This window comes from Pseudocercospora fijiensis (assembly GCF_000340215.1).
Source record: "Pseudocercospora fijiensis CIRAD86 unplaced genomic scaffold MYCFIscaffold_8, whole genome shotgun sequence".
In the NCBI taxonomy this organism is placed as follows: domain Eukaryota; kingdom Fungi; phylum Ascomycota; class Dothideomycetes; order Mycosphaerellales; family Mycosphaerellaceae; genus Pseudocercospora; species Pseudocercospora fijiensis.
Window position 1 is genome coordinate 2,649,074 of NW_006921539.1, and position 23,635 is coordinate 2,672,708.

Here is a 23,635-nt window from a genome sequence, read left to right on the forward strand (position 1 = left end):
GGCCGTCTACCTCGCCGGGTTCGATTTTAATATATTATACCGGCTAGGCGTAAGTAACCCTACCGATAGCCTATCGAGACGACCTAATTACGATAGCGAGACCTAACACATTAATTCTTTGTTTCTAACCCTATAGCATAAGATTGCTATAGCCCGTATTATTAATAAGTAAGCGTAGGATAAGCGGACTTCCGGACCCCGCGGCGGCAATAAATACTATAGCGGAGTTGTCGTTCTTCTAGTATACGTTAGAAAGGACGTAGATCGCTCGAGCTATAATAACTCGGTTAAAGATATTGCTATCTATAGTAATAGCCTATATAGCGATAGCACTATAGAAGAGGTTATAGTAGTTCCGGCTACTAGTGCTATTAGATGTATATAATACGTACCTCGTTCGATAGTACGGGTGCTATTAAATAACCTTACGAATAGGGATAGTTAATCGTTTATAGATAAGCTATTACGTGCTTAGCAGAGGGACGCCTTTGCTATCGAGCGTATTAATAGGCTTATAGGAGGACGGGCGACTCGATCTAGTAAGAGTAACAATAATTAGTCGATCGACGATAAAGGTTACTTAAAGTTTAAGGGCAGATACTATATCCCCGCTAAACAATCGATTAGATAAGAGCTTTTAAAGAGGCACTATAATAGTAAGCTTGCTAGTTACTATAGTATAGAGAGGTCGTACGAGTTACTATCGCGTATATACTACTAGCTAAATAGTAAGCGGTATATAAAGGAGTATATATAGACCTATATAGTATACTAGCGAGTTAAAGCACCGAAGCACTTGCTATTCGGCGAGCTGTCTTCGCTTCCTATCCTAAAGAAGCCGTTTATAGAGCTTATAATAGACTTTATTATAGGCCTTCCGCCCGCTAAGCGTAGGGGCAGTAAGGATATATATAATGCTATCCTTGTTATAGTAGATCGATTTACTAAAGGCGCTCGATACATCCCGGCGCGGAAAGATTAGACTACTATTAATATAGTAGAAGCGCTATAGACTAATATCTTCTATACCTATTAGGGAACCCCTAAGGGGATAGTATCTAATCGTAGATCGATACTAATATCGTACTATTAGAGCGAAATATGCCTATAGCTAAGACTAAAGCATCGGCTATTAACAGCCTTCTATCTATAGACTAACGGTTAAACAGAGAGGCAGAATGCTACCCTATAGCAGTACCTACGTAGCTATATTAATAAGAACCCCGAGGATTAGGTCTATCTCCTATAGCCTATAGAATTCGTATACAATAATAGCGTATACTCGTTAACTAAGGTTTTACTATACATAGCTATAATAGGCTAAAACGCTACCTTACTATAGGATCTATTTACCTCGCTCGAGGCCGAGCGTAAGGAAAGGGAAGCGCGTTAAGTACTAGAGACACTAGCGGCAATAGAACGTGTCTAGAAGATGCGAGAAATCTATACTAAGACAGCTAAGAAACTAACAAAGGCTTAAGAGTACTAAAAGACCTACTACGATAAGCACTATACACTAATAACCTTTAAACAAGGCGATATAGTTATACTTAGTACAAAGAACCTCCGCATCCGTAAGCACCTATTACCTAATAGCAAAACAAGGCCTAAGCTCGCACCGAGATATATTAGCCTATTCTGTATTCGAGAAGTTAAGGGCTCCTCCGTATAGGCCTATTAGTTATAGCTTCTACCCTATTATACTATCTATAATACATTCTACGTATCCCTTCTTAAACTATATTACTAGCGCGAAGGCGATAAAGCGCCTACTAAGTTAGAAGAAGTCTTAGCTAATAGTAAAGAGCTATAGTCTATAGAACATATTCTAAAGCACCGGACTAGGTAAGGCAAGAAGGAATACCTATTAAGATAGCAAGGCTATTCGCCTAAATAGGACTCGTAGGAAGCTAAAGGTTCCTTTGAGGACATAACTAAGTTATTAGATAAGTATTAGACTAGTATAAAGAACAAGAAGAAGGCTAAGGGCCTATAATGTCGCCTAGGATTAATGCTACCCCCGGGGTGCTATTAGCTAACTAATTAGAGGTAAGCAATTGTTAGCAATAAAGGATAATAAGACTACATTACTACAGTAAACGCGCACCGAGTGTTAACTAGTGCGCTATAGCGCGTTAACTAATCGTATACTCTTTTATAGAATCTACCTCTTTACTAGCGTACTCTATAAGACTCTTCTCTTAGCGCCCCCTCTTATTCCTTTATCCTATCGAAGATAATAGTGTCGCGCTACGAGCTAGCAGTATACCGGCGGCCGGCGCGGCTATATTAGTAACGGTGTTGCGGAGTGTATTACTACTTAAAGAAGGAAAGATACGGCTATATTAGTAACAGTGTTGCTAAGTTGTTATTAGTTAAAGAAGGAAATTAGAAGCAAGGTAAAGTCGGCGCTAGGACGACTAGCGCCGCTATTATTAACATTACTTGCTATTGTTACTATACCTACGAAGACAACCTTACTTATACTACGAGCCTAAGGTACTAAGGGGTTAATTAAAACTTTGAGGCTAAATTAGAATATTAAGGCTTAAAAGATTAAGTAGCTTAATAGACTAACTAACTAAGGGCAAAAACTATAGAGCTAAGCTAGCTAGGGTCGATCTTGCGGACAATAGGTTACTCCTCGATCTTTCCGACCCTTTAAGCAAGGCGAACCTTAACTATTACACTTATAATAGCCTTTACTTATAGAAACTAGACGAACTGTGTTTTTTAAAAAGATAAGATAAGATTAACAATTAAAGGCTGCTAAACCTAACTAATTAGAGCTAGCGAAACTACGAACAATAATAGTCCTCGTAATAATAAGAACAAACCCTCGGAAGCGGACAACCCTCGGAAGCGGATATAGCTAGGTCTTTTAAGAGTAGACGCAAAGAACTCGATACGACATTACTTAGAACGGAGGCAGTGCTACAATACCTCGTACGTCTACCTATTATAGTAGGGAAGACGCGCTCGTATTATAATTAGTCGATAGTCCTTAATTCTCGTAGTTATATATTACTTTATTATATATAAGGATAGCGTAGTTAGAGTTAGATATTATATTAGAAGGTAAGGTTTGATATAGTTACATAATTAGGTAGTTGCGTGTTTAATTTAGCGCGGGCTAAGTAGCTTATTAGACCTACTAAGTTAGTAGCAATAGAGGATAAGATTAGAATATAGACCGGCTACGAGGGCGCGGCCTTTAGAAGGGAAGCGTATATTAGGACTAAAGAGGTTATACGTAATTAGTATATAACTAGGCTCGAGTAAAGCTAGGGTCTTAATACCTTAGGCAGGGCTTAGCGCTTAGTAATAGGCTAACTCTCCTACCTTCCTCCCTCTCCTCCTAGATCCTTATTAAATACTACTCGTACCTACTACTACCCTATCTACCTACTAATATAACCCTTCTTATACTATTCCTAATACTTTAACTGTTAGTATACTATAACTAAGTAAAGACTAGCTTACCGAGAGCGACTAGATTATCCTCGAAGAGATACAGTTATTCCTTATACTATTTAAGGAAGCGACTTAGCGGCTATAAGGCTACGACGTTACCTTCGACCGCTTCTAAGAGACTATAGAATAGCTACTTACTTGCTTCGAGCGTACTAGGAAGCGGTATACTAAACGAGAGTCTATAGCAAAGGCTATCTATGTCTCTTAGTACCTGTTTAATAAATGCTATCGTCCGGTTAGCGAGAGTAGTATCTGCGTTGCTATAGTACTACTGTATCTAACTTGCCGTAAGGTGTAGCTTCGGAAGCGGTAGTCTAGTAGTAGGAAGAAGGATCGATAGCTTATTAATAGCCTAGTAAGAGCGAGAGCGTTATAGACTAAGTACGAGGCGCGTTATAGACTAGCTTCTTATTATATAGAGGCTACTTCTACTACTGCTATAGAGGCTATAAACTTAATAGATATAATAGCGTAGTAATAATAGCTTAAGAACGACGTCCTTACGACTAATATTAAACCCTTCGAGCCCTTTATTACCGCTACGCCTATTAAGCTGCTATAGATTAGTACCGATAAGCGGAAGTAGCTAATCTATATAAGTCTACTTAGATAGTAGTACCTTCCTATATAGCGAACCGCCTATCTAACGCTCTTATAACTAGCTATCGACTTATTAACCGCCTTCGCTATATCCGCGGAGTCCGAGCGTACCTTTAGTAGTAGTAGACGTATAGTTTTATAGGACTGTACCTTACTTACTAGTAATAATATCCGTATAAGCGAGTATAGCAAGCAATAGTTACGGTTTAGTATAGCAGATTTGCTATTAGATATACTATAATTAGGTATAGAAGGTAAAGACAACGACGATTATATAATTAGCTAGTATTCTATAAGACTATACTACGAAGAATACCCTCCTTCTTAACCCTAAGCGTTACTACTGCCCTTACTATCGCTAAGAGTGTATTTAAATATAAATTGAATATGAATATTTACTAACATTCAATAGTGAATCTGAATACGAGCGGTGAATCTTGAATATTTAGTATTTAATATCTATAGCTTTATAGCCGCTTTCTAGTAATAATACAAAAGAGAATGCCGGGTCTTGTGCCTGATATGCCTTCAAACAAATCACCCCTTCATTGTGACGCCAGTGGCATGCATGTATCTTGCTGTGAGTGTTGTTGGAAGCAAATGCACAATTTCCAAAATGCATCGAGTCGTGACAGATCTCTTGGCAACATTCAAGGTCAAGGGTGCGAGGCACTCTCCGAGCCGTGCCTTCCCGAGACGTAGACCGAAGACGACAACGACAACATCATCCTTCTCTTATCCTGCGAGAAATCAGCTCTCGAACCGTCTTACCTTCGAACGTTCAAGCTGCTGACAAACTCGGCTTTTAGTCAATGTCCGGATGGCTTACAGTACTGCACGCGTACAGCGCAACCAAAGGATGCCGCATGAGCCGCTGCAGAACCGGCAATAGCAGAGCCGATGGACTCAAGTTTTACTCGGCTGTCTTTGTTCGCCATAGTCTGGCGGGGTGTTCATGACAGATGCTCGGGGTACCAGATGATTCGCTCGCAAAATGCAGTTCCGGGGCTGTTCTGACAGAGGGACAATTGCTCCTCACCATGTAGATCAAGTCAGGTAGTACGATTAGCTCATCGTACATCCTTACGGCGAGCGCGGCGACGGTGAGGTATACTGAAATGTAAGCGACTGTTCGCATGCTCAAGCAGTATTCAAGTCACGCTCAGCACTTCCTCCCTACGAAATGGCTTCTTTTCTCATATCAGACGTCCGAATTTTCGACGGCGAGCAGAGCATCGAGAACGGATCTGTGCTTGTCGAGAATGGCAAGATCTCCAAGGTCTCTTCGGGTGCGATCCAGTTCGAAGGGACGAAATATTCGAAGCCAGGACATACGGTTTTGCCAGGATTCATAGACACTCATATACATGCCAATGGTGGCACTGAGAAAGCGCTTCCGCAGTCTCTTCGTTTCGGTTGTACTACTGTGTATGTAACGTCAAAGTGCTGATTATCGGCGAATGGGCTGTGCTGACTCGTCGCCATGTTAGCTGCGATATGCACAATGAATGGCCGAACATACTCAAGCTCAAGAAGCAGCAAGCAGCTGGGGATTGCGCTGATCTGAAGACGACCAGCTTTGCTGCAACGATAGACAATGGATGGCCGATGCCGATTTTGCTCACGCATGCTGACAGTCCACAAGTGGGTGAAACTGATTTGCAATGCGTGAGCAACCTTGGGAGAAGTACTAATGTCTGAGATAGACGAGGGCAGAGCTTGCGACCTGGCCAAAGCTGGAGACCGCAGATGATGCAGTCTCTTATGTAAACGACCGAGTTAAGGAAGGCGTGGACTATATCAAGCTTATGCACGAGTCGGGCACCGTGATGAACCAGACCTTCCGAAAGCCGAGCATCGAACTCCAGAAGGCTGTGATTCATGAGGCTCATAAACATGGCCTGACTGTGGTCGCACATGCCTTGTCTCTGGACGATGCTATCGAAATTCTTGAGGCTGGTGTTGATGGCACGACTCATACAATCGTGGACCAAGCGCCGAACCAACGTCTGATTGACGCGTATAAGAAGAGCAATGCACATTGCAATCCAACGCTGGCCACGCTTGGCTCTGCCACCAGCGAAGGCAAGAGCCAGCAAGAGAAATATGCGCATGATCCACGCATCGAAGGTCTACTCGGCAAGGAGGAGCGCGATCGAATGTGTCAATGCTCGGCGTTCGCGCAAGGCAACGGTCAAGCGTGTGAACATGCATACGAGAGCGTGAGGCAGATGAAAGCTGCTGGAATTCCAGTCCTGCTGTAAGTCTGCTCGGACATTCAATGTGGAGTATATGCTGATTCTCGTTCAGCGGCACGGATACGGCTGGCCCTGCTGTTGGGACTGCCTGGGGTCTGACAGCACACCAAGAACTCGTCATCTTGGTGGAAAAATGCGGATTCACGCCAGAAGAAGCTCTGGTAGCAGCGACATCGCTTCCAGCTAAGCGCTTTCAATTCTCGGATCGTGGAAATATCAAACATGGTCTGCGTGCTGATCTGTTGCTGGTCCAAGGTAATCCGCTTGAGAATATTGACGACACCCTCAACATCAGAGGCGTGTGGACGCAGGGTCAGCTCTGCAGTTCTTACCAAGACAACCTTTAGGAGTGTGAAACGAGCGCCGCTAATCATTCTCATCCACCTCGATCACTCCGCACCCTCATCAACATCAGGCCAAAACTCCTTCTCAACCCAGATGACCTGCCTCCACGCCGCCTCACACTCTTTCCACACCCAACCTCGCTCCTCAACTCCACACTTAGTAGCCATCTCATTCACCAACCCTCCAAGCTTCCTCACAAAAGTTTCAAACTCACGCGAACTCCAATTCGGAATAAACACCCTCTGCATCACATCAGCCTCCTTACCCACCTTCACCTTTCCTAACGCAAATCTCCAAGCCCGTAAATAGCACTCTTCAGGAGCCCATAGAATCGTCAAACCCACTAATATCGCTCCTGCGAAAAGGTCTTGATAATTCCTCGTCTGCGGTGAGCTCCAGCAAGCAGCCACCTCCCAACTTCCCTTTCCTAATCAATAATTACTCACCTCCCTCTCAACCCCACACCCCTCACAAACCTCCTCTCCTCCAACCACCCCTCCTCCCGAGCAGAACTTTCAAACAACGCAATCTCTCCCCGAATATTTCCCAAACCCTCGATCAAAATATCCACAACTCTCCATTCGATTGAAGTCTCACGATTCGAGCCATGAGGAATAGAAATTTGGCTGAGAAGGGAGCCGATGAAAGTCGTGTAGGAAAGTGCATAGATTCTGTCTTGAGCGAGCCAGCGTTTGAGTTTTGGAAGGGGGAGGGAGGAGATTCGCGAGAGATTTTGGATAGGTGAGGGACTTGCGTGGCTGCGGCTTTGAGGAATGGATGTGTTGTTGCTTTCTCTAGACCGACTGAGTCGAGATTTATGAGATGGGATGTCAAGGATGGCATGCTTAGCTGCCCAAAAGGGTCTCGAGAAAAGTAGGGTCGTGGTTGTGATGCCGGACGTTGCCACGGGATGTTTTCGATGAGTAGGTACCAAGAGCGGTCTGTCACAAAACTTTGCTCATCGGCAGTGCGAAATATGTTCCAATTGAATGGAAGAATGAATGGAGGTGATGTTGTTCGCGTGCTGCTCGTCTCTCTCACTGTCCTCGTATATCAGCTGTGAAGCAGACAGTATATGACGTCTCGCTTCGCTCCTGGAAAAGTCAAATCCTCGGCTGAAATCGGACATGTCCTTCCCAGTGGAGGTCCGGAGGACGTAAAAAATCGTGGTCATTAGCAAGGAGGTTGATTTGAATGCCTGTTGTGCTCTGCAGCGGTACCGCTATAGCTATGGCATGCACTCCGTCTCGCCGCCGAATCTGCGCTACTTCATCACCCTCTGGCAGCCTGAGTGCACCGTGCATCCTGGAGCGTGGTGTCTCATATGTATGTCCTGATGCATCGCAAGCTGGCCGTTAAACTGCTGCGCAATTTGACATGATTTCAAAACGCTTCAACGCCCAAAAGTCTGGCTTTTTCCCGCTCACTGTATCGTATCACATCCAATCTGGAAGAAGACCTGGTTCATCCATATCCCGCGGCTCCATTGAGGCCATTTATGTCGCTCCCATTGGGTATACCGAAGAACTCAAACCAGTCCCCGACATTGAGTGTCGTTGGAACAATTGGGCCTCCGGCACTGCTCGAACTGCTCCATGTATCATCCTGTCTTGGCTGGTCGTGAACGGGGTTGAGTTGCGTCCACGAATTTGGATCTTGATGATATGCTGGCATGTTCTGTGGCATTCCCTGTTGACCTTCAGGCATCTGCATTCCTTGTTGCCCTTGTTGCATTTGCGGAGGACTCTGCATGGGTGGAGGGCCATGCGCAAATTGCTGAGGTTGTTGCGGGGTTGAATGCTGCTGTTGTCGCAGCACAGGATCCACCATCGCCTGAGTCGGGCTGTTCGTCATGACCGGGAAAAGCTCATTCGTCTCTGGAGGGAAGAGCTGGTGTGGGTCGTAATTCTGCCACATGTCTTCCGAGATCTTTGGCGAGCCTCTAGTATGCAAGAATAGGTTCGGTGGGGTGCCTGGGTATGAGAAGTTGTTGAAAGGTGTCGTGGGTCGTGTATTAGCACGTGAGTTGCCCATGAAAGCGTCAGTACCAGGACGCATTGTTGGGCTGCTTGCGGTGATCGTGGGCATCTGCTGTGGTTGTGGATGAGATTGACTGTTTGGCGGCATATCTTGGACAGGGGACTGAGGCCGCGATCGTTCGTAAGACATCTGCGGTGCCGGTGGGCCGTTGGTGTAGCCGAACTCCATGTCATCGAACTTCCGCTTCGGCGGCGCTTCGGCAGACTGGTCCGGGGCGGGTTGCAAGGGTGCTTCTTTACTCGCCCTGCTGCCCGCATGCTTCGATTTGTTATGCTTCCGGCCTGCAGCCTTCTGCAATCGCTCTTCAAGGACTTTGTTGCCTAGGATGGACTCAAAAAGAGTGTGTACCATCTTAGCAACCAACCAGACCCTGGAAACATCCTTGAGCGCCTGCATGCAGGCGTTCAGCCGCGTTTGTGTCGCGGAAACGATGGTATGACTGGTTGAGCGCATTTGATAGACGTGCATGATGAGTGCGGAGAAGAGGCTGTAGACACTGCATCCGCTGTCAGTACCGCCACGCGTTCCAATGTTGCATCTCAATTTCGTTTACTTACATGAAGGCAGGGGTGTAGCGTAGCTCATCGTGGGTTTGAAGGGCTTCGATGATGGATGTGATCATGGCCGCGGCTTGATACGCGATCGAACGCGAAGGATAAGCGGTTTCCTCTGCCCAGCCGTTGACGTGCCGCGATTCAGAGCCAGCTGGCGGCATGTGGGCTCGGTGCAGGAGGCACAGTGTGGTGCTACAGACTGTCAACTCGCGTGCAAATCGGAGGGTTGATGGTACGTACTAGTAATTTGCATGGAGCAACGCTGACCAGAAGTGATGCCGTTGCGGCTCCCATCGCACTTCCATTGGACAGTTTTGTAGCCAGTCCGCAAGCGCCATGTCGCTGTGGGTCAGATCCAGTGCATTGTTACGCCGTAGCTTCGATGCCACAGAGTACTGCTGAGACAGCACCAGACCCATAATCTCGCAAAGCTTCACATAATTGAGGAAGAAGTGCACATGGATTGGGTCAGGTGGATACTCGGCTGGGCGGTCTGGTTCGTCATCGATGAAATCGTCTTCGGTGACCATTTCAACGTCGGAGTCTTCGATATTAATGCCAACAGGTCGTCCAAGAGCTACGGCAACGGATCGATCGCGGGTGAACAGTGTCCACCATATTCGTTTCCACAGGCGCTTGTCCGCTTTACAGAGCTGCGAGCCTTCGACACTGCGGCAATCGATTAGTGTTGGGTGCAGAATGTCGATAGCACTTCCTTACCTTCGATGCATGCCGGAGCCTTGGGCAACGATGACGGCTACTCTGCTCCAGTAAAAGACGTTTTTGGTTACGTCTGCAGCAAGGTCAGACCGAGCGTGCGTGACGATGTCTCCTCTTTCTCGATTCTTACCCTCTGGACCTTCCCAGTACCATCCCATCAGGATGAGTGCCTGAACAATCGTCACTCTGTCGTCCTCATAGTTCGCATCGTACAGAGCCTTGGCGCGCTTGTAGAATGTCATGGCAGCAGGTGTTGTTGAGCCATTCGCATCCATGAGTTGCGGGTTATTGCACACTCGGGATCCTGCAAGTAGTATAGCTTGTAAAAGTAGGAGTGAAGGTGGATTCTTGGCGTCCCTGTATCGCCTCATGAACTTGCTCCGGTTGATGACAGGTACGACGGGTGCAATCCAGGTGAAGTAGGCATCGACCAATTCGTCGCAAAGCTGTCGAGGCGGTAATAAGAAAGCGCCACGTTGGTGCAGGATGTCGATCTCCACGTTGTCCAGCTCGTTGATCCTCGCACGAGCTCCCCGCACATTTTCGGGCAACGGGTAGTGAACGACATCCGTTGTGCCATGGCGGTCCTGGACAAGCAAAGAAAGATTAGAGGACTCTCCCAGGTATGCGACACGACCGGCTTCCTTGATCGGAGCTCTGGCGAATTTCGGTTTCATGTATTGCGCGTAGGTGCCGTTGGTGACGCTTTGGCTCGCATAGTAGGAATGAGTGCCTTCGGACTTTGGCATTCCCGCAGGAGTGTTCATGCCTATGTTGTTGGCTTCCATGACCATGTCGCCGCGCTTGAGCAGAGGCTCGGTGGTGGCATTGGCAGGGGATGGGCCATCCGTCTGCGAGTCTGCGGTTTGGCTGTACGTGCGCAGTCAGCATGCGCGCCAAGCATGTTATGATGCACTGCCTCCATTGCGCACCTGTCGCAGTCCTTCTTTCCTGCCGTCTTCTTGCGCTTGGGTGTGGGGATCTTGCATTCGATAGAGAAGGCCACGCAGTTGGTGCATGGCACACCTAAGCTGGCGGCGTCGCATCGTACCTAGGGCGGTGAGTGAGTGGTGATTGAGGCGACGCAGCATGTGCCATATACCTTGCGAGCGTGACATGTCTGCAGACTGTTAGTGCGTGCTATGTGCATGTTGCGACTCGACATCAACTCACTTCACATGCTCGAGATGCGCGTTGCCTGCGAATCGGCGTGGGCGTGTCAGCAGAAGGCCCGGGGAGGGCAGCATTGCGCGCCATGTCAGGTCTGCCTACCGTCTGAAGCTCGGATGGCCTGGTATCTGGTCCTTGGGCGCAGAGTTGCTGCCGGGCGCGGTGGTGATCGGGTTCGCGCTTGCCTGCGGCTTGCTCGGAGGTGTCTGTTTCGGGTCGACGCTGCTCGCGGCCATGAGCGGCCGCGGTTCCATCGTGAGGGAGCGCTGCTTTCGCGCGTGCCTTCGTGTTAGACGCGCGAGCTGCTCATCGCTCGGGGGACATTCGACCAGCGCCAGCGGAGAGACGGAGAGGTGTGCGAGAGCGTGCGTGCCGTGCGAAGCAACAAGCTGGATGATGCATCGATCAGAGGCTCGCAGTGCAGCGCAGGGGTGGTCCAGACTCAGACTCTGGTGCAGCGCAGGCAGGGCAGGCCAGCAACTCCAAGCTTCGCGTCGCTTCACAGCACCGATGCGGAGAGGTCCCACACTATTCTACTACTTGCAGGCTAGAAGGCTAGAAGCGGTGGTCATGCGTGCCATTATCCTTACCTGCTCACGCCGACTCACCCTCCTACTCACTCCAACAATGCCAAACGACAACGCTGTTGGTACATCATTGCTACATCCTTCACGTCTGCCCGCTGTTGCTCCCGACTTATTTTCTTGCCATGCCGTCTATAAAACACACCGAGGCTGTCCCTGAACCCTTTGCCGCATCGTGCTGATCCTCACTGCTCGACGAGCCGTCGACTGCAACTCCCGGAACATCGTACATCTTCTCATCACTCACAAACACCATCCCATCCCATCCCATCCCGCATGCTCATCGTTCCTGCACTCGTCGTCGCAACCCCCCTCCCTTTCGACTTGACCTTCTCCATCCAGTGACCCGACTGACGCTCTGCATCTGCACTGAACGGGACGCCTCTAGCATTCGTGCCACGCGCGCCGAACCTGATGAAGCATATTCAGTATTACAACTTTTCAAGCAACTGCCGCCAGCCCACCAGGGCATTTCCGCTTGATCCAAGAACGGCGTCCCGAGTACCGGTACTGTACCGCCAATGGTCAAATCCGGCAGCAGGCACACCAGCATCTCCGCCCGAGACTACTGATGGCAGTCCGATTAAATAATAACCTTGAAGCCTCCTGCACTCCACGTTCCACCCTTTCCACTTGCGGCTCATCTAAGTTAGCCCGCGCGCCATCCGTCTTTGAAGACTTCCATCTTGTGCACACACAAACGCCGGCCACCACCTGCCATGTGAAAAGAACATCCACGAATTATTGGCATTGGCACACCTTCTGACTTTGGCTATGCGCTACTTTAGCGGCCGCCTCCGAGCACACCAATGAGCAGAACTTCAGTCAGCACCCAGCCACCAGCAAAATCAGCTACTGTATTCTTTGCAAATGCACGTGAGCACTCCGCCTTTTTGCATGTGAAAATTGCTAGGCCCTTGCATTGATGCTCAGGGCTCTGTATCATCTGCTGATTAGCAATTTATGACGCGAGGTGGGCTTGCACTTTCCCACCGTGCCTTACCCGCGCACGCGACAAGTGATCTGTTCATGAAAACCTCCCGTCCCGTCCTCTCCACTTCTCCAGGTTTCGTGCAAGAGTTACGGCTTGTGGCTGCAGTCGCCTTGAAGCTTACATCGCGCCACATGTAGCCTAGATTTCAAATTTGGATTTGCGATAGGCTTTCGCCAAATGGGTCTGCTTATTACATTCTGCAGCGACCATCAACTTTTTAGTATTTACCAGCCTGCTCGTAAATCACAAGTTGCCTGCTACCTTTGACGAGAATGAATTCCTTCCAATGCTGCGCATGTCATTCAGTACATGACGGGCCGATGCCTGGTCGGCGTGCAATGTGTACTTTCTGTTCCCATTGCAAACGCTGCGAGAGCGCAGCACTTCGGTGCCAGACTTGTGACGGCTCACAAGTACGCAGTGACAATGTTCGCCTGGACGCAATCAACATGAAACGTTCAGTCAAGCTTTGTAGACATTCATCGTGCGGCATGAGCGGTCGTCAGTAGTTATCTAAGTATCACTTCCTAAGGCTCAATGTGGCTGAGGTGCGTGAAGCGTAGGAGGGAGATGCACCGGACTGTCGTAACGCACTGAGATAGAGCTGTCACAGAGTGAATAGGTATCCATTGATAGTCTCGACTCACGCGGGAACTTCAGCTCAACTTGATCGCGGTGCTGAGTCCGAGATTACCGGTGGTACGGAAGACTTGCCAGGATCTCTTGCTCTGATGTGAAAATTTTAACATGCCCGCTAGGGCCCAATTCTCGGCAGAAAGCCTCGTGCATCAATGTCGTCGACCATTTTGCATATGTTTGCAAATTCCTGCTCTTTTGAGACACCAGAATCGATGTCTTCGCCAGTAGTCAACCTCTTAGCCTGTCGAGCTTTGCGAGCCCAGATACGTAAATAATCCTCCATTTGCACACTTAGCCTCTTCACTTTGTTGTCAATGCACCAACCGAGAACAATCGCGATGAGATCGACGTAGTTGTAGCGGAAAGATACGCCGGATATGATGCCTTCAGCTTCAGCAAGGTGCGCGAACAGAAGCATTGGCCAGAATATGCATTTGTCGGTCATGGTCTTCCAAGGTATGCACTTGGTATGGAAGTCGCGAGAAACAATTGCTCGAAGCTCGTCAGGTAGTTCGTGGCCCTTCGAAATGAATAGCAGGTAGCGCATCAGCCGCCGCCTGAGGTCGCTGGCCTCGCGTTGCGGAGCTGGAGTGATACACAAGGTGCATAGACAAGGACCGCCTAGGCAGTCACGAAGGTGTTCATATCTTTCGTGAGTAGTCATGTACAGCAGCGAATCAGTGTAGGCAAAGTTCAGCTCTTGACCAGCACGGACGTCCTTGAAGACATAGCAGTGTTTCTGGCCCTTGTCGTTTGATGCCATTGCGCAGTTTGGCGAACAACTGTTGTTGAAGCGACTCGCGTGGATGAAGCAGCCATGCGCCGATCCACCTCTGATGGTGTGATTGTGGAGGTGGAAGATCGCAAGTCGTCGATGTTCGTCAGAATGTCCTTGGGCATAGTCAGGAACTGGTAAAGCATGGAATTTTTCCTGGTTGGCGTTGCTCAGCCCTCTTAAAGCCTGTTGGACGTCGTGTATCCCAATATGGTTCAAGTTTTTATCGATGATGAACAGAGCATTGTCAACTAGAATTCTGGTCCCGGGTGAAATGTCTTTGAGGGCAAAAGCACCATTGCCTTTGCCATCCGTCTTTCTGAGCTCGTAGTAGCCGTCGTTTCCCTGTGCTTGAAGGCTGTCAGTCTTCATCCAAGTTTAATTGTCATTAGTCTTACCTTCTCCTGGTTGCCCCATTTTCAAACTCAAGATGCAGCCTGACGTCCAGAAAATCCGCTAGGGGACAGATGTGCCATGTTATAGCAAAGGCTTGCGACTTGAAGCAGGCTCCAGCGCACATTAGCAAACACGTATTGAAAACATTATGCAGACTACGAGTTTCCAGTCAACTCAAGATGAGTCCGACATGAGGCAGATTCACTTGTGCAGACTCTTCTGTGCTGCAGGCCACTTTTTTGTTTGTTCTCAAATGCACGAAACCGTTCGTCTTTCATCGCTCGTGCTGACACGGCACCTTCACGGAGATTCATAGCCCATTCAGAGATACTGATAGCCATAGGAGAAGCAATGAGTCTGCGCTTGCAAGAAGAGAAAGTGAAGTGTACCTTGAGGAAAGCGAAGTCAACTGGAAAATTCTCGGACCTGACTCCGGCTCGAATCAATGCCCGTTCATCAAATTAGCGCCAAGACCATTTCAATCTCATCTCTCTGCCATGTCGGAGGAAGATGCAATGCCCGCAAGGCCCATACCGTCGGCCTTGACGTTTGACCTAATCTCAAGATGCTCAGTAAGCGTCCTGGTGTCTCTAGCCAGCTCAAGATGCTGACTCTTCTAGACAACGAAAGCCAGAGCCGCGACTCTGCATCTTCCTCATGGCCCAGTCCAGCTGCCCTTGTTCATGCCTGTAGCGACGCAAGCCTCACTGAAAGGCCTCACGCCGAAGCAACTTGAAGATACATCGTGCAGACTCTGCTTGAACAATACATATCATCTGTAGGGATGACTGGGAGAAAGTACAGCGAGCATGAAGCTGAGGTGGAAATAGTGGTTTGAAGCCTGGCCAGAAGACGCTTGACGCCATCGGTGGAGCACACAAGCTGCAATCATGGCCTCACAACATCTTGACAGGTATGGTCGAAGACACGTAAGACGCGTAGAGAAACACTGACATTCCGCAGATAGCGGCGGGTACGTGGCCTGGAGATGTTGGATAGTTGCTCCGCAATGCTCACGTTCTACAGCTTCCAAATGGTCTCGCTGCTGAAGCTTGCACAAGTAACTGAAGAAGGCGTGCGCTTTCTCAGCCCACACGATGGAAGTCCTATGCTACTCACGCCCGAGCATTCCATCTCCCTGCAGAATTCGATCGGCTCAGATATCATCATGCAACTGGACGATGTGATTGCAACAACCTCTCCTGATCATGCTCGCATCAAGGAGGCAATGTATCGATCCGTACGCTGGCTAGATCGCTGCATTGCCGCCCACAGGAAGCCGGAAAGCCAGAACCTGTTCTGCATCATTCAAGGCGGCCTGGACCTGGATCTACGCCGCGAATGTTGCAAAGAGATGCTCGCTCGAGATACGCCTGGCATTGCCATCGGAGGTCTCAGTGGAGGCGAAGCCAAGGCTGAGTTCTGCAAGGTCGTCGATGCATGCACCGGCATGTTTCCCACCCACAAGCCACGATATGTTATGGGTGTTGGCTATCCGGAGGATATCCTTGTCTCAGTCGCTCTTGGCGCAGACATGTTCGATTGTGTCTGGCCTTCACGAACGGCACGTTTTGGTAATGCCATCACGAATGCTGGTGTGCTCAATCTCAGACATGCCTCCTATGCCGAGGACTTCGGCCCCATTGCGCCTGGCTGCAAGTGCATCTGCTGTCGAGACGAAGACGAAGGTGGTCTCGGAATTAGTCGTTCCTACATCTACCACACCGCCGCGAAGGAGACGGTTGGTGCGCATCTCATGACTATGCATAATACCCATTACATGCTTGACTTGATGCGACGAGCTCGAGAGGCCATCATCGAAGACAGATATCCAGGGTTCTTGAAGAATTACTTCAGCACACTCTATGCTGGAAACAAGAAGAAGTACCCCGACTGGGCTGTGCAGGCGTTGAAAGGAGTCGGCGTGGATTTACTCGAGGATTGACAGCCTTTGCACCATCCCGACCTGTACGCTTGTCAAGACTGATCGCTACTTTCAAGATACACATTCTATCGATACAGTCTACGCTGCAGCTCCTTGATCGCAGTAAAGCCACGACTCAGTGGCAACATATGCAATGGGCCAGGAAATTGGGCAAGGACCTTGCAGAAACTCGCAATCACTTCGCAAATGGCAGCGAAAAACTCATGCCAAGTCTTGCGGGCGCGAAAGTCCATTACGCGCCTGATCAAATCCGTGTCCGCCCGCTAAACAACACGACATCATGGCCTGCCGACATTGCTGATTCACACTTTCTTGACTTTGTGGCGAGCGAACTGTGTCTCGTACCAAATTATGACGGGAGAAATAGACACAAGACGACTCAGCATGGCTTTCCGCTCCTTTATGACAATCTGAAGCAACAAATGCGGTAGTCACACCCCTATTGAAAGACTCGAAGTGAGCGATTGGAATTTCGAATATTTCCAACCCCCTTTATCACATGTCGACGACTGGTCACAGCTTGTGCGACAAGGCAATTTCAGTGACATCGGCTTGGAAGACCTAAGCAGCGCCAGTCATTATGAAGAACAAGAGTTGTAAGCAATGTTCCTACTCAACAAGTAAGTCAACGGCTGATGCAGACCGCAGGCAGCAGGACGATCGATATTGTCTCATCTGTGACAAGGACTTCAAGTATCCAATGGACTTTCGACGCCACGTCCGCAGCGTTCATAACGACGAAAGGCCATTCAAATGTCCTGTCGAGCGATGCAAGTACAATTGCAAAGGCTTCGCAAGAGAGGATAACAGAAAGCGGCATATGAGCAAAATGCGCCCCGACGTTGCCTACACCACGAATGTAACCTTTCAACCCATGGTTGTAAAGGAATTCCGGATACCACGGTCGGGTTCTGGTACGAAGGTAACGTAATAAAATAATTTGGGTAAATAAAAAATCTCTAACAACGGGGCAGACAACAACAATTGTATGTGGGGCGCCATATATCTTGAACACCCATATACTCTGGGCACCGGTTTACACCCTGTAACGTATCGAAGTGAGTGTTTCACAACACGTGCTTGAATCAAGCACCATCGCTAAACTTCTTGTTAAGGCATTTGCTGTGTCTGGGACCATTCAGTGGGCGAGTGCTTCTACAACACAAGATTGAACACAGAAATTCACGCGAAGGGGGATTGCGCGCAGGATGTTACCTCTTGCGCAGTAATCACTCGAGTCCATGTTTCCAGAAACGAATTGAGTAGCAACGGCCACCAGAGCACAGGTGCATGTTAGAGCTTCGTAGATCTAACGTAAAGTATCTTACTTCATGGGGTAGGAGAACTGATAGGGAAGTGGAACAAGAAAGATTTCAAGAGTCCAGACATTTCGAATCCATGGGAGTCCGCATGAAATTCTTCTCTATGCTACGTTGTGTGTAGCCACCCTCAGCACGGTCTACTGCCTTCCCACTCCGCATGGCAAACATATCAGAGGTAATTCTGTCCTTGACATCGGTCATGAATAAAGTCCTGAGTGACCTACCTTTAGAGCAAAGAGAAGTGGACTGTGACTTTTGGTTCACGATCGTAAATATATTATCGAGCTTGGGCATGTTTGAGGATATGAAATGGGAATGTAAAGATTGATGTAGGACCTCACGGAGGATCAAGGTCAGAGAGGGAAAATACGTGAGAGAAATGGAGCATTTGAAGATTACGGAATCTCGCTTCAGGGTCGTGCTGGTTTGGTATGGATCGTTCCATTCGATTTACGGGTACGAAGGCCGCGGAAGCTATGGGACAAGACAATACGTATTGACTCCCGTGCTCATCCTTCATGCGTATCGTACATTGTTGCCGACCGATATTTTGAGGTGGTCGAGGTAGACATCGTTAGGAGTCTCCATCTAGCTGTATCCTTGCAAGCTCAGATCAACCACGGCATGAATGCAACACGCTCACCACACCATACCGTCTTACCCATAATGTCTTGTGAGTGGTAGTTGCAATCACCCTCTGCGCAAGACCAGAAGCTCTGACCACGCTTGCCTTCGTCCTTGCCGATGCGATCCTGGCGGCTTGGAGAACCGCAGAAGCAGAGAGGATTGGTTTCGTGGACGCCCTTATTGTCGCGCCAGGCGACCCAACCTTGCTCGTACTTCGTGCGATATCTTGGACAGGCCTGAGGAGAATACATTGGTAAGTGACCTGTGCTTGATGAGTGTTGTGAAACGTACCTTGTTATCGCAGGCGTAGTAAGGGCGGCCCACGTTGTCATTCTCGTTCTCTGGACCAACGATCTTGGGCGTTGCAGGTCTATCACAGCTGCGGCACAGCTTGCTTGGCTTGTCTGCAACGTCTGGAAAAGCTGGTGGTGAGGGTAGAGGGCTTGGAGCGAACTCCAGCTTGGTGGTCTTGTTCTTGACAGTCTTGCTTGGCTTGTGTGCGGCATCTGGAAGAGCCGGCGGCGGAGAGTCCGGAGCGAACTCTAGCTTAATGGTATTCTTCTTGACAGTGGTCGCGGTGCTTGGAGATGCCATGCCTGAAGCGGCGGATGGGACAACAGCAGCATCTTCGCTGCTGAAGGGGGTGTCTCGACCATCAACAGGATTGACGATGGCATCACCACTAACGTCTTTGTTGAGGATGATGTCGTTGTCGTCGACAGAACCAGGAGCTGGAAGGTCGCCGGTGTTCTCCTGACTCCGGGATAAGGGCTGATCAGCCGCAGTGGCAGCGGTCTTCTCGGTCGCTGGCCTGATGTTGTCATCGATAGCAAGAGTGTACAGGGCTTCGACGAGCTGCCAAGTATCCGGAGGAGAAGCTATAAGGCCTCATCAGACGATATTCACGTAGCTCCTTTCCGCGATGCTCACCAGATGTGGAAACTCTGTTCACGTCAATCATCTTCTTTGAAACCATCTTGCTGATACCGAATGTGGTGATTGCTGTAGATACAGGTTGACAGAAGGCTGGAGAGGAAGGGATACTCAAGCAAAACATGAGGCGCAGGAAAGGACTTTTTTCGGTTTTAAGAAGCGTGACCCTTGACCACTTCACCGCAGCCTGAATGGCGGTCAGAATGCTTCAGCTCTCGAAACACCATAAGAACCAACGGACCACGGATAGCTGCAGTCTTCCGCTCCGGATCATATCCTTCGTTTGCAAGGTCTCTCCGCCTGACGTGTTTCAGGCTCAGAAGGCAGTGTTTGAATGCAAGTGTGGCCATCCAGGGCCGCTACCTCGCTGGCTTTGCGTGACGCTAGCACGTAGATGTATCAGAAGCCCTGCTCAGCTTTTAAGCTTGGCGACACAAACAAGCTGCGTCGAAGCTGCTCTCCGACCTAGCAAGCTCCCGATGCTGCCTATAACCCATGGTTGATGCGCTTGGGTGCTTATCCGATATGACCTAGACGATAGTGCTGAGCCTCTGAACCAACGTCGATGCTTTTGCAGATTTAGCAGCCAGGGAATGAACCTCTCCACAACCACGCCCGGGCAGCCATATCTGTTCTCGGAATAGTATCTGCAGTGTTCATAGCATGTGTCCAGAAACCGTTGAGATGATAACATGGAAGTTTGAGATAACACTCTGGACACATCCTCCAGTCGTTGACATCTTGCCGACTAGGCTGTTTACAATAGCATGGGAGATTGCTATCAGCTACTCCGTATGCCTCATCGTGATCGTGTTCCCCCTGAAAGATCGATATCGAGTAAATATCTTAATGTTCTTCGGGCCAAGGCAGTTCTAGTTCCTACAACGAAAGTATGGCCCCTTAGAAGCTCCATTAGCTCTTTCGGTGAACTTGTTGCAGTGTTTGCATGTACGTGGGCTCTCCCTATTAATCCGAGAGGAGTTGATGGTAGGAAGGAAGTTACGAAGCGCCTGAGAAGGAGGTAGGGTGAACTCACTCACTGAGCCGCGCCAAGTCTCGGCAAAAACCGCCGAAGTCCAATCCGACAACAAGAGGTTCATGAAGCATCAACAATGTTTGAACAAATGCTCATCAATGACACAATCGACGCACGAAAATATGGCAAAGCAGGTCAAGTATACAAATTCACCACTTTCACCCCTGCCAACTGCCTCACATTGTCAGGCTGTAGCAAACATTGAGCCGAGCGCCGAGCCTTGGATCTCGCCTCGAATCTTCTTCGCCGCTGAGCTGAGCAATAGGCAGCGCAACGACACGCATATCTTTCTCACCAAGACTTTGGTATAAGTATAGGACCACGCACAACTCAAGATGTCGAGAACACCAGATCCCGGCAAACAGGCCGAATCATACAGCAGCATGTCTGTAGGCGACGTAGAAGCAATTGGAGCGCATTGCCAGATGCCATTTTGTCGGCAACTGGACTTCCTACCATTTCGATGCGAGAGCTGTAAAGGGTAAGGGATGACCTTGATGGACCGGATCGGGAATATTGTACTGACCATAATGAAGCAAGTTCTGCGGCGATCACCGAACGGAAACTGCACATTCATGTCCGAAGGCTGGCGAATGGGCCCGAAAACGAGCAGAGGCGAATCGTGGACCGACGACGAATACACCCTTTGCCTCGAAACCGAATATCCTCACACACGAGCAGCAGTGCTCCGAACCAAGTTGCAAAACACTCATCAACACACCTTTGGTCACCGGCGTTCATTGCGACAAATGCCGGAGGTCATATTGTCTCAAGCACCGGTTCACATACGATCATAACTGCTCGAACCTCACACCACTTGGCACAGGCAAGAATACAGCAGCAACACAGAAGGAGAAAGGCCTTGCTGCGTTGGAGAAGCTGCGAGCATGGGGTGCGTCGAAGAAGGCTGCTATGCCCAAAGTACCGAGCATGCCACAGAGTAAAGCGAAGCAGAGTGCTGCAGCGTCGCTAGCCGCGACTGCTACCCTGAAGAAGACGGCCAAGGGTGATGACAAGATACCGCAAGACAAGCGCGTGTATGTGTACGTGGAGGCGAGCTCCGACACCGTTACCGCGAAGATACCCAAAGGCAACTTCTTCTACAGCTCCGAGTACACTGTCGGCAGAGTTCTAGATCTGGCAGCGAAGAGTCTGCAAGTGCAAAATGTCAACAATAGGTCCGAGAGCGAGGAGGATAAGTTGCGGATATTTCATGTGGAGGGCGGTAGATTGCTGGAGTTCGGAGAAAAGCTTGGAAAGAGCGTGGCTACAGGCAATACGATAGTCCTGCTGCGAGGTGTGGGAGCAGGTATGGCGAAGACGCCGGATCAGACGACATGATGGGAGTTCGTGGAGGCGACGCTCTCTGTTGACTCGTCACTCAGACGATGCGCTATGAGTTATGAAGAAACGAGTTACGAGAAGCGCTCGTGGGGTTCAGATCCGACGATCCAGACCAGCTGAGAAGATGTCACAGCCTTGTAAAATCAGGGCCTGTACTCTGGGCGGCGAGGTGTGCGATTGTTGCTATGTTGTTCTAGCAGAAGAGCACTGGAAGGCAACGAAAGGTAACCTGGTTCTATGGACAAGCAAGACTACTATGATACTGCTACGAAGGGATTCAGCAGCTTGCAAGCGTACCCGCATTTTGAACGAGTTGCTGCTCATGTCCACTTCCTTCTCGCACATGATCAGTGCCAAGACCGGGGCTCAGCCGGCCCGCCTCGAATCCCAAGTTGTAACCTTCCGATCAACAAACGCGGCAGTCTCGTGCTTTCCGGGTTCTTGACAGCAGGACCCGATCTTGGGAGTGAACAAGGCCGACTATCACAAGCTGGATCGCACAGGACGCTTCGCTTCACTCAATTGGTGCATGCTCGCTTGCTCCCGCCCCGACACTGTTCCGCCCACAGAAAAAGGCTTCCTCTGCATCGTCCGAACTTCATTCCGTTTCCCGACTCCGCACAGTATACGCAAAACATCGAAGCCCCTTCGAGCAATCCAGCGATAACCGCAATAAGGTTCCATTGCAACATTTCGTTCAGCGTCGCCTCGCACCAACATGGCGGCACCGGCACACCAGCAGATGCTCTGTCAGGGCAATTTCGAGCTCTGGAAAGACATCATCAACCAGCGTCTCGAATCATATGGTCTCGGGGTGTGGGACTTTTATCACGCTAAAGAATATGCCTTCGCAGCTGTCATCTCGAATGACCTCTCTGGTGTTGATTCTGCTGTGAGAATCATGCTGTTCAACATTGCTCCGTCTATACACTGCACCGTTCCCGAACGTCTCAAATCCCACCCATACGCCCTCTGGAAGCACCTCCAGCAGTACTCTAAGCCTTTCCGCTTTCTAGATCTACCCGCGGAACTTCGAGAGAACATAATCCTCCAGTCTTTTCCCCAAGGTGTCGTTACTCCGGGTGACACACTTCCACCGATCCTTAGAGCATCGCGACAGCTACGAGCAGAGTCTCGTCAAATTTATTACCAAAACCACCATTTCTACCTTGATTTTGAGGCCGAAGCTGAGACCTGCAGCAGAGTCAACGAGAACTGCGATACTCGAGTGCAGTTTCTGAAGTACTGGGCGAAAAAGTGGATCACGAACGAAGTTGGAATTGCTGCCCAACATCTGAGACACGTCACGCTATACATCGAAGAAAGTGGCTTTGAGGTTTCGCTCCACTTTTCGCCGAAGGAAGATAGGCTGTGTGTGGAGCTGGAGCAGGTGAAGGAGACGGTGCTGTACGAGGCTGATGAGGAGGCACTGGCAGGGCTGGGAGAGTACGTGGATATGATTGAGCAGCGGAGGAAGGAAGGACTCTCCACAAAAGGAGAGTCGATTGTCGACGCACTTTTCCACACACCACAGACATGGGGCTATGGTGTTATCAAAATGGAGGAAGTGGATGAAGAGGAGAGTGAGGAGGAGGAGGAGGAGGAGGAGGATGATAATGACTAATGAAGAGTATGAATAGAGCGGCGGAGGAGTACGGGGGTTAAAGAGGTATCTCTACCTCTAATAACAACTAGCCTTAGTAGAGTTAAATGCAATAGTATCGGTTTAGTAGCTATACTACTATCGCTTCCGCAATAGCTTAAGAAAGCTAATAAGCTTACTACAGATATAGAGCGACTATATAGTAGCCGCTTAATAGCTAACTAGACTATAGGTAATAGACTTCCGACTGGGTCCTATAGTAGTAGTAATAATAAA

The 23,635-nt window shown here is 49.2% G+C and overlaps 8 protein-coding genes across 8 annotated transcripts; 4 read left to right on the plus strand and 4 right to left on the minus strand.

Moving 5' to 3' along the window:
• Nucleotides 1–5,257: 5,257 nt before the first annotated feature.
• MYCFIDRAFT_61344 (uncharacterized protein) lies at nucleotides 5,258–7,872 on the plus strand (the record flags this gene model as incomplete). Its single annotated transcript, XM_007931589.1, has 4 exons — nucleotides 5,258–5,502; nucleotides 5,565–5,718; nucleotides 5,781–6,334; nucleotides 6,385–7,872. The coding sequence occupies 4 exons, from the start codon at nucleotides 5,258–5,260 to the stop codon at nucleotides 6,677–6,679; spliced, it is 1,248 nt and encodes a 415-aa protein (XP_007929780.1). The 3' UTR covers nucleotides 6,680–7,872.
• MYCFIDRAFT_120763 (uncharacterized protein) lies at nucleotides 6,740–7,380 on the minus strand (the record flags this gene model as incomplete). The annotated part of the gene is made up of 2 exons (XM_007932051.1): nucleotides 6,740–7,094; nucleotides 7,124–7,380. Coding segments are annotated over 2 exons (612 nt in total), but the record flags the coding sequence as incomplete, so codon positions are not given.
• MYCFIDRAFT_61348 (uncharacterized protein) lies at nucleotides 7,853–11,397 on the minus strand (the record flags this gene model as incomplete). The annotated part of the gene is made up of 9 exons (XM_007931590.1): nucleotides 7,853–9,213; nucleotides 9,275–9,463; nucleotides 9,512–9,940; nucleotides 9,992–10,064; nucleotides 10,122–10,861; nucleotides 10,924–11,042; nucleotides 11,094–11,111; nucleotides 11,165–11,189; nucleotides 11,264–11,397. The coding sequence occupies 9 exons, from the start codon at nucleotides 11,395–11,397 to the stop codon at nucleotides 8,142–8,144; spliced, it is 2,799 nt and encodes a 932-aa protein (XP_007929781.1). The 3' UTR covers nucleotides 7,853–8,141.
• A 2,489-nt stretch (nucleotides 11,398–13,886) lies between these two features.
• Nucleotides 13,887–14,483, minus strand: MYCFIDRAFT_111183 (uncharacterized protein; the record flags this gene model as incomplete). Its single annotated transcript, XM_007932052.1, has 1 exon — nucleotides 13,887–14,483. A coding segment is annotated over one exon (597 nt), but the record flags the coding sequence as incomplete, so codon positions are not given.
• A 581-nt stretch (nucleotides 14,484–15,064) lies between these two features.
• On the plus strand, nucleotides 15,065–16,494 carry MYCFIDRAFT_47328 (uncharacterized protein; the record flags this gene model as incomplete). Its single annotated transcript, XM_007931519.1, has 4 exons — nucleotides 15,065–15,121; nucleotides 15,170–15,327; nucleotides 15,380–15,478; nucleotides 15,576–16,494. 4 exons carry the CDS (start codon nucleotides 15,065–15,067, stop codon nucleotides 16,492–16,494), a joined length of 1,233 nt encoding a protein of 410 aa, XP_007929710.1.
• A 1,930-nt stretch (nucleotides 16,495–18,424) lies between these two features.
• On the minus strand, nucleotides 18,425–19,726 carry MYCFIDRAFT_178146 (uncharacterized protein; the record flags this gene model as incomplete). Its single annotated transcript, XM_007932053.1, has 4 exons — nucleotides 18,425–18,705; nucleotides 18,731–19,321; nucleotides 19,350–19,582; nucleotides 19,614–19,726. The coding sequence occupies 4 exons, from the start codon at nucleotides 19,724–19,726 to the stop codon at nucleotides 18,425–18,427; spliced, it is 1,218 nt and encodes a 405-aa protein (XP_007930244.1).
• An 870-nt stretch (nucleotides 19,727–20,596) lies between these two features.
• MYCFIDRAFT_71172 (uncharacterized protein) lies at nucleotides 20,597–22,069 on the plus strand. Its single transcript, XM_007931611.1, has 2 exons — nucleotides 20,597–20,893; nucleotides 20,949–22,069. The coding sequence occupies exons 1-2, from the start codon at nucleotides 20,748–20,750 to the stop codon at nucleotides 21,751–21,753; spliced, it is 951 nt and encodes a 316-aa protein (XP_007929802.1). The 5' UTR covers nucleotides 20,597–20,747; the 3' UTR covers nucleotides 21,754–22,069.
• A 405-nt stretch (nucleotides 22,070–22,474) lies between these two features.
• On the plus strand, nucleotides 22,475–23,380 carry MYCFIDRAFT_199286 (uncharacterized protein; the record flags this gene model as incomplete). Its single annotated transcript, XM_007932054.1, has 1 exon — nucleotides 22,475–23,380. The coding sequence occupies one exon, from the start codon at nucleotides 22,475–22,477 to the stop codon at nucleotides 23,378–23,380; it is 906 nt and encodes a 301-aa protein (XP_007930245.1).
• Nucleotides 23,381–23,635: the final 255 nt, after the last annotated feature.

Coding starts and splice junctions, on each gene's coding strand:
- MYCFIDRAFT_71172 (XM_007931611.1), top strand. CDS start 20,748: ATGTCGAGAACACCAGATCCCGGCAAACAGGCCGAATCATACAGCAGC. Junction 20,894..20,948: donor CGATGCGAGAGCTGTAAAGG/GTAAGGGATGAC, acceptor ACCATAATGAAG/CAAGTTCTGCGGCGATCACC.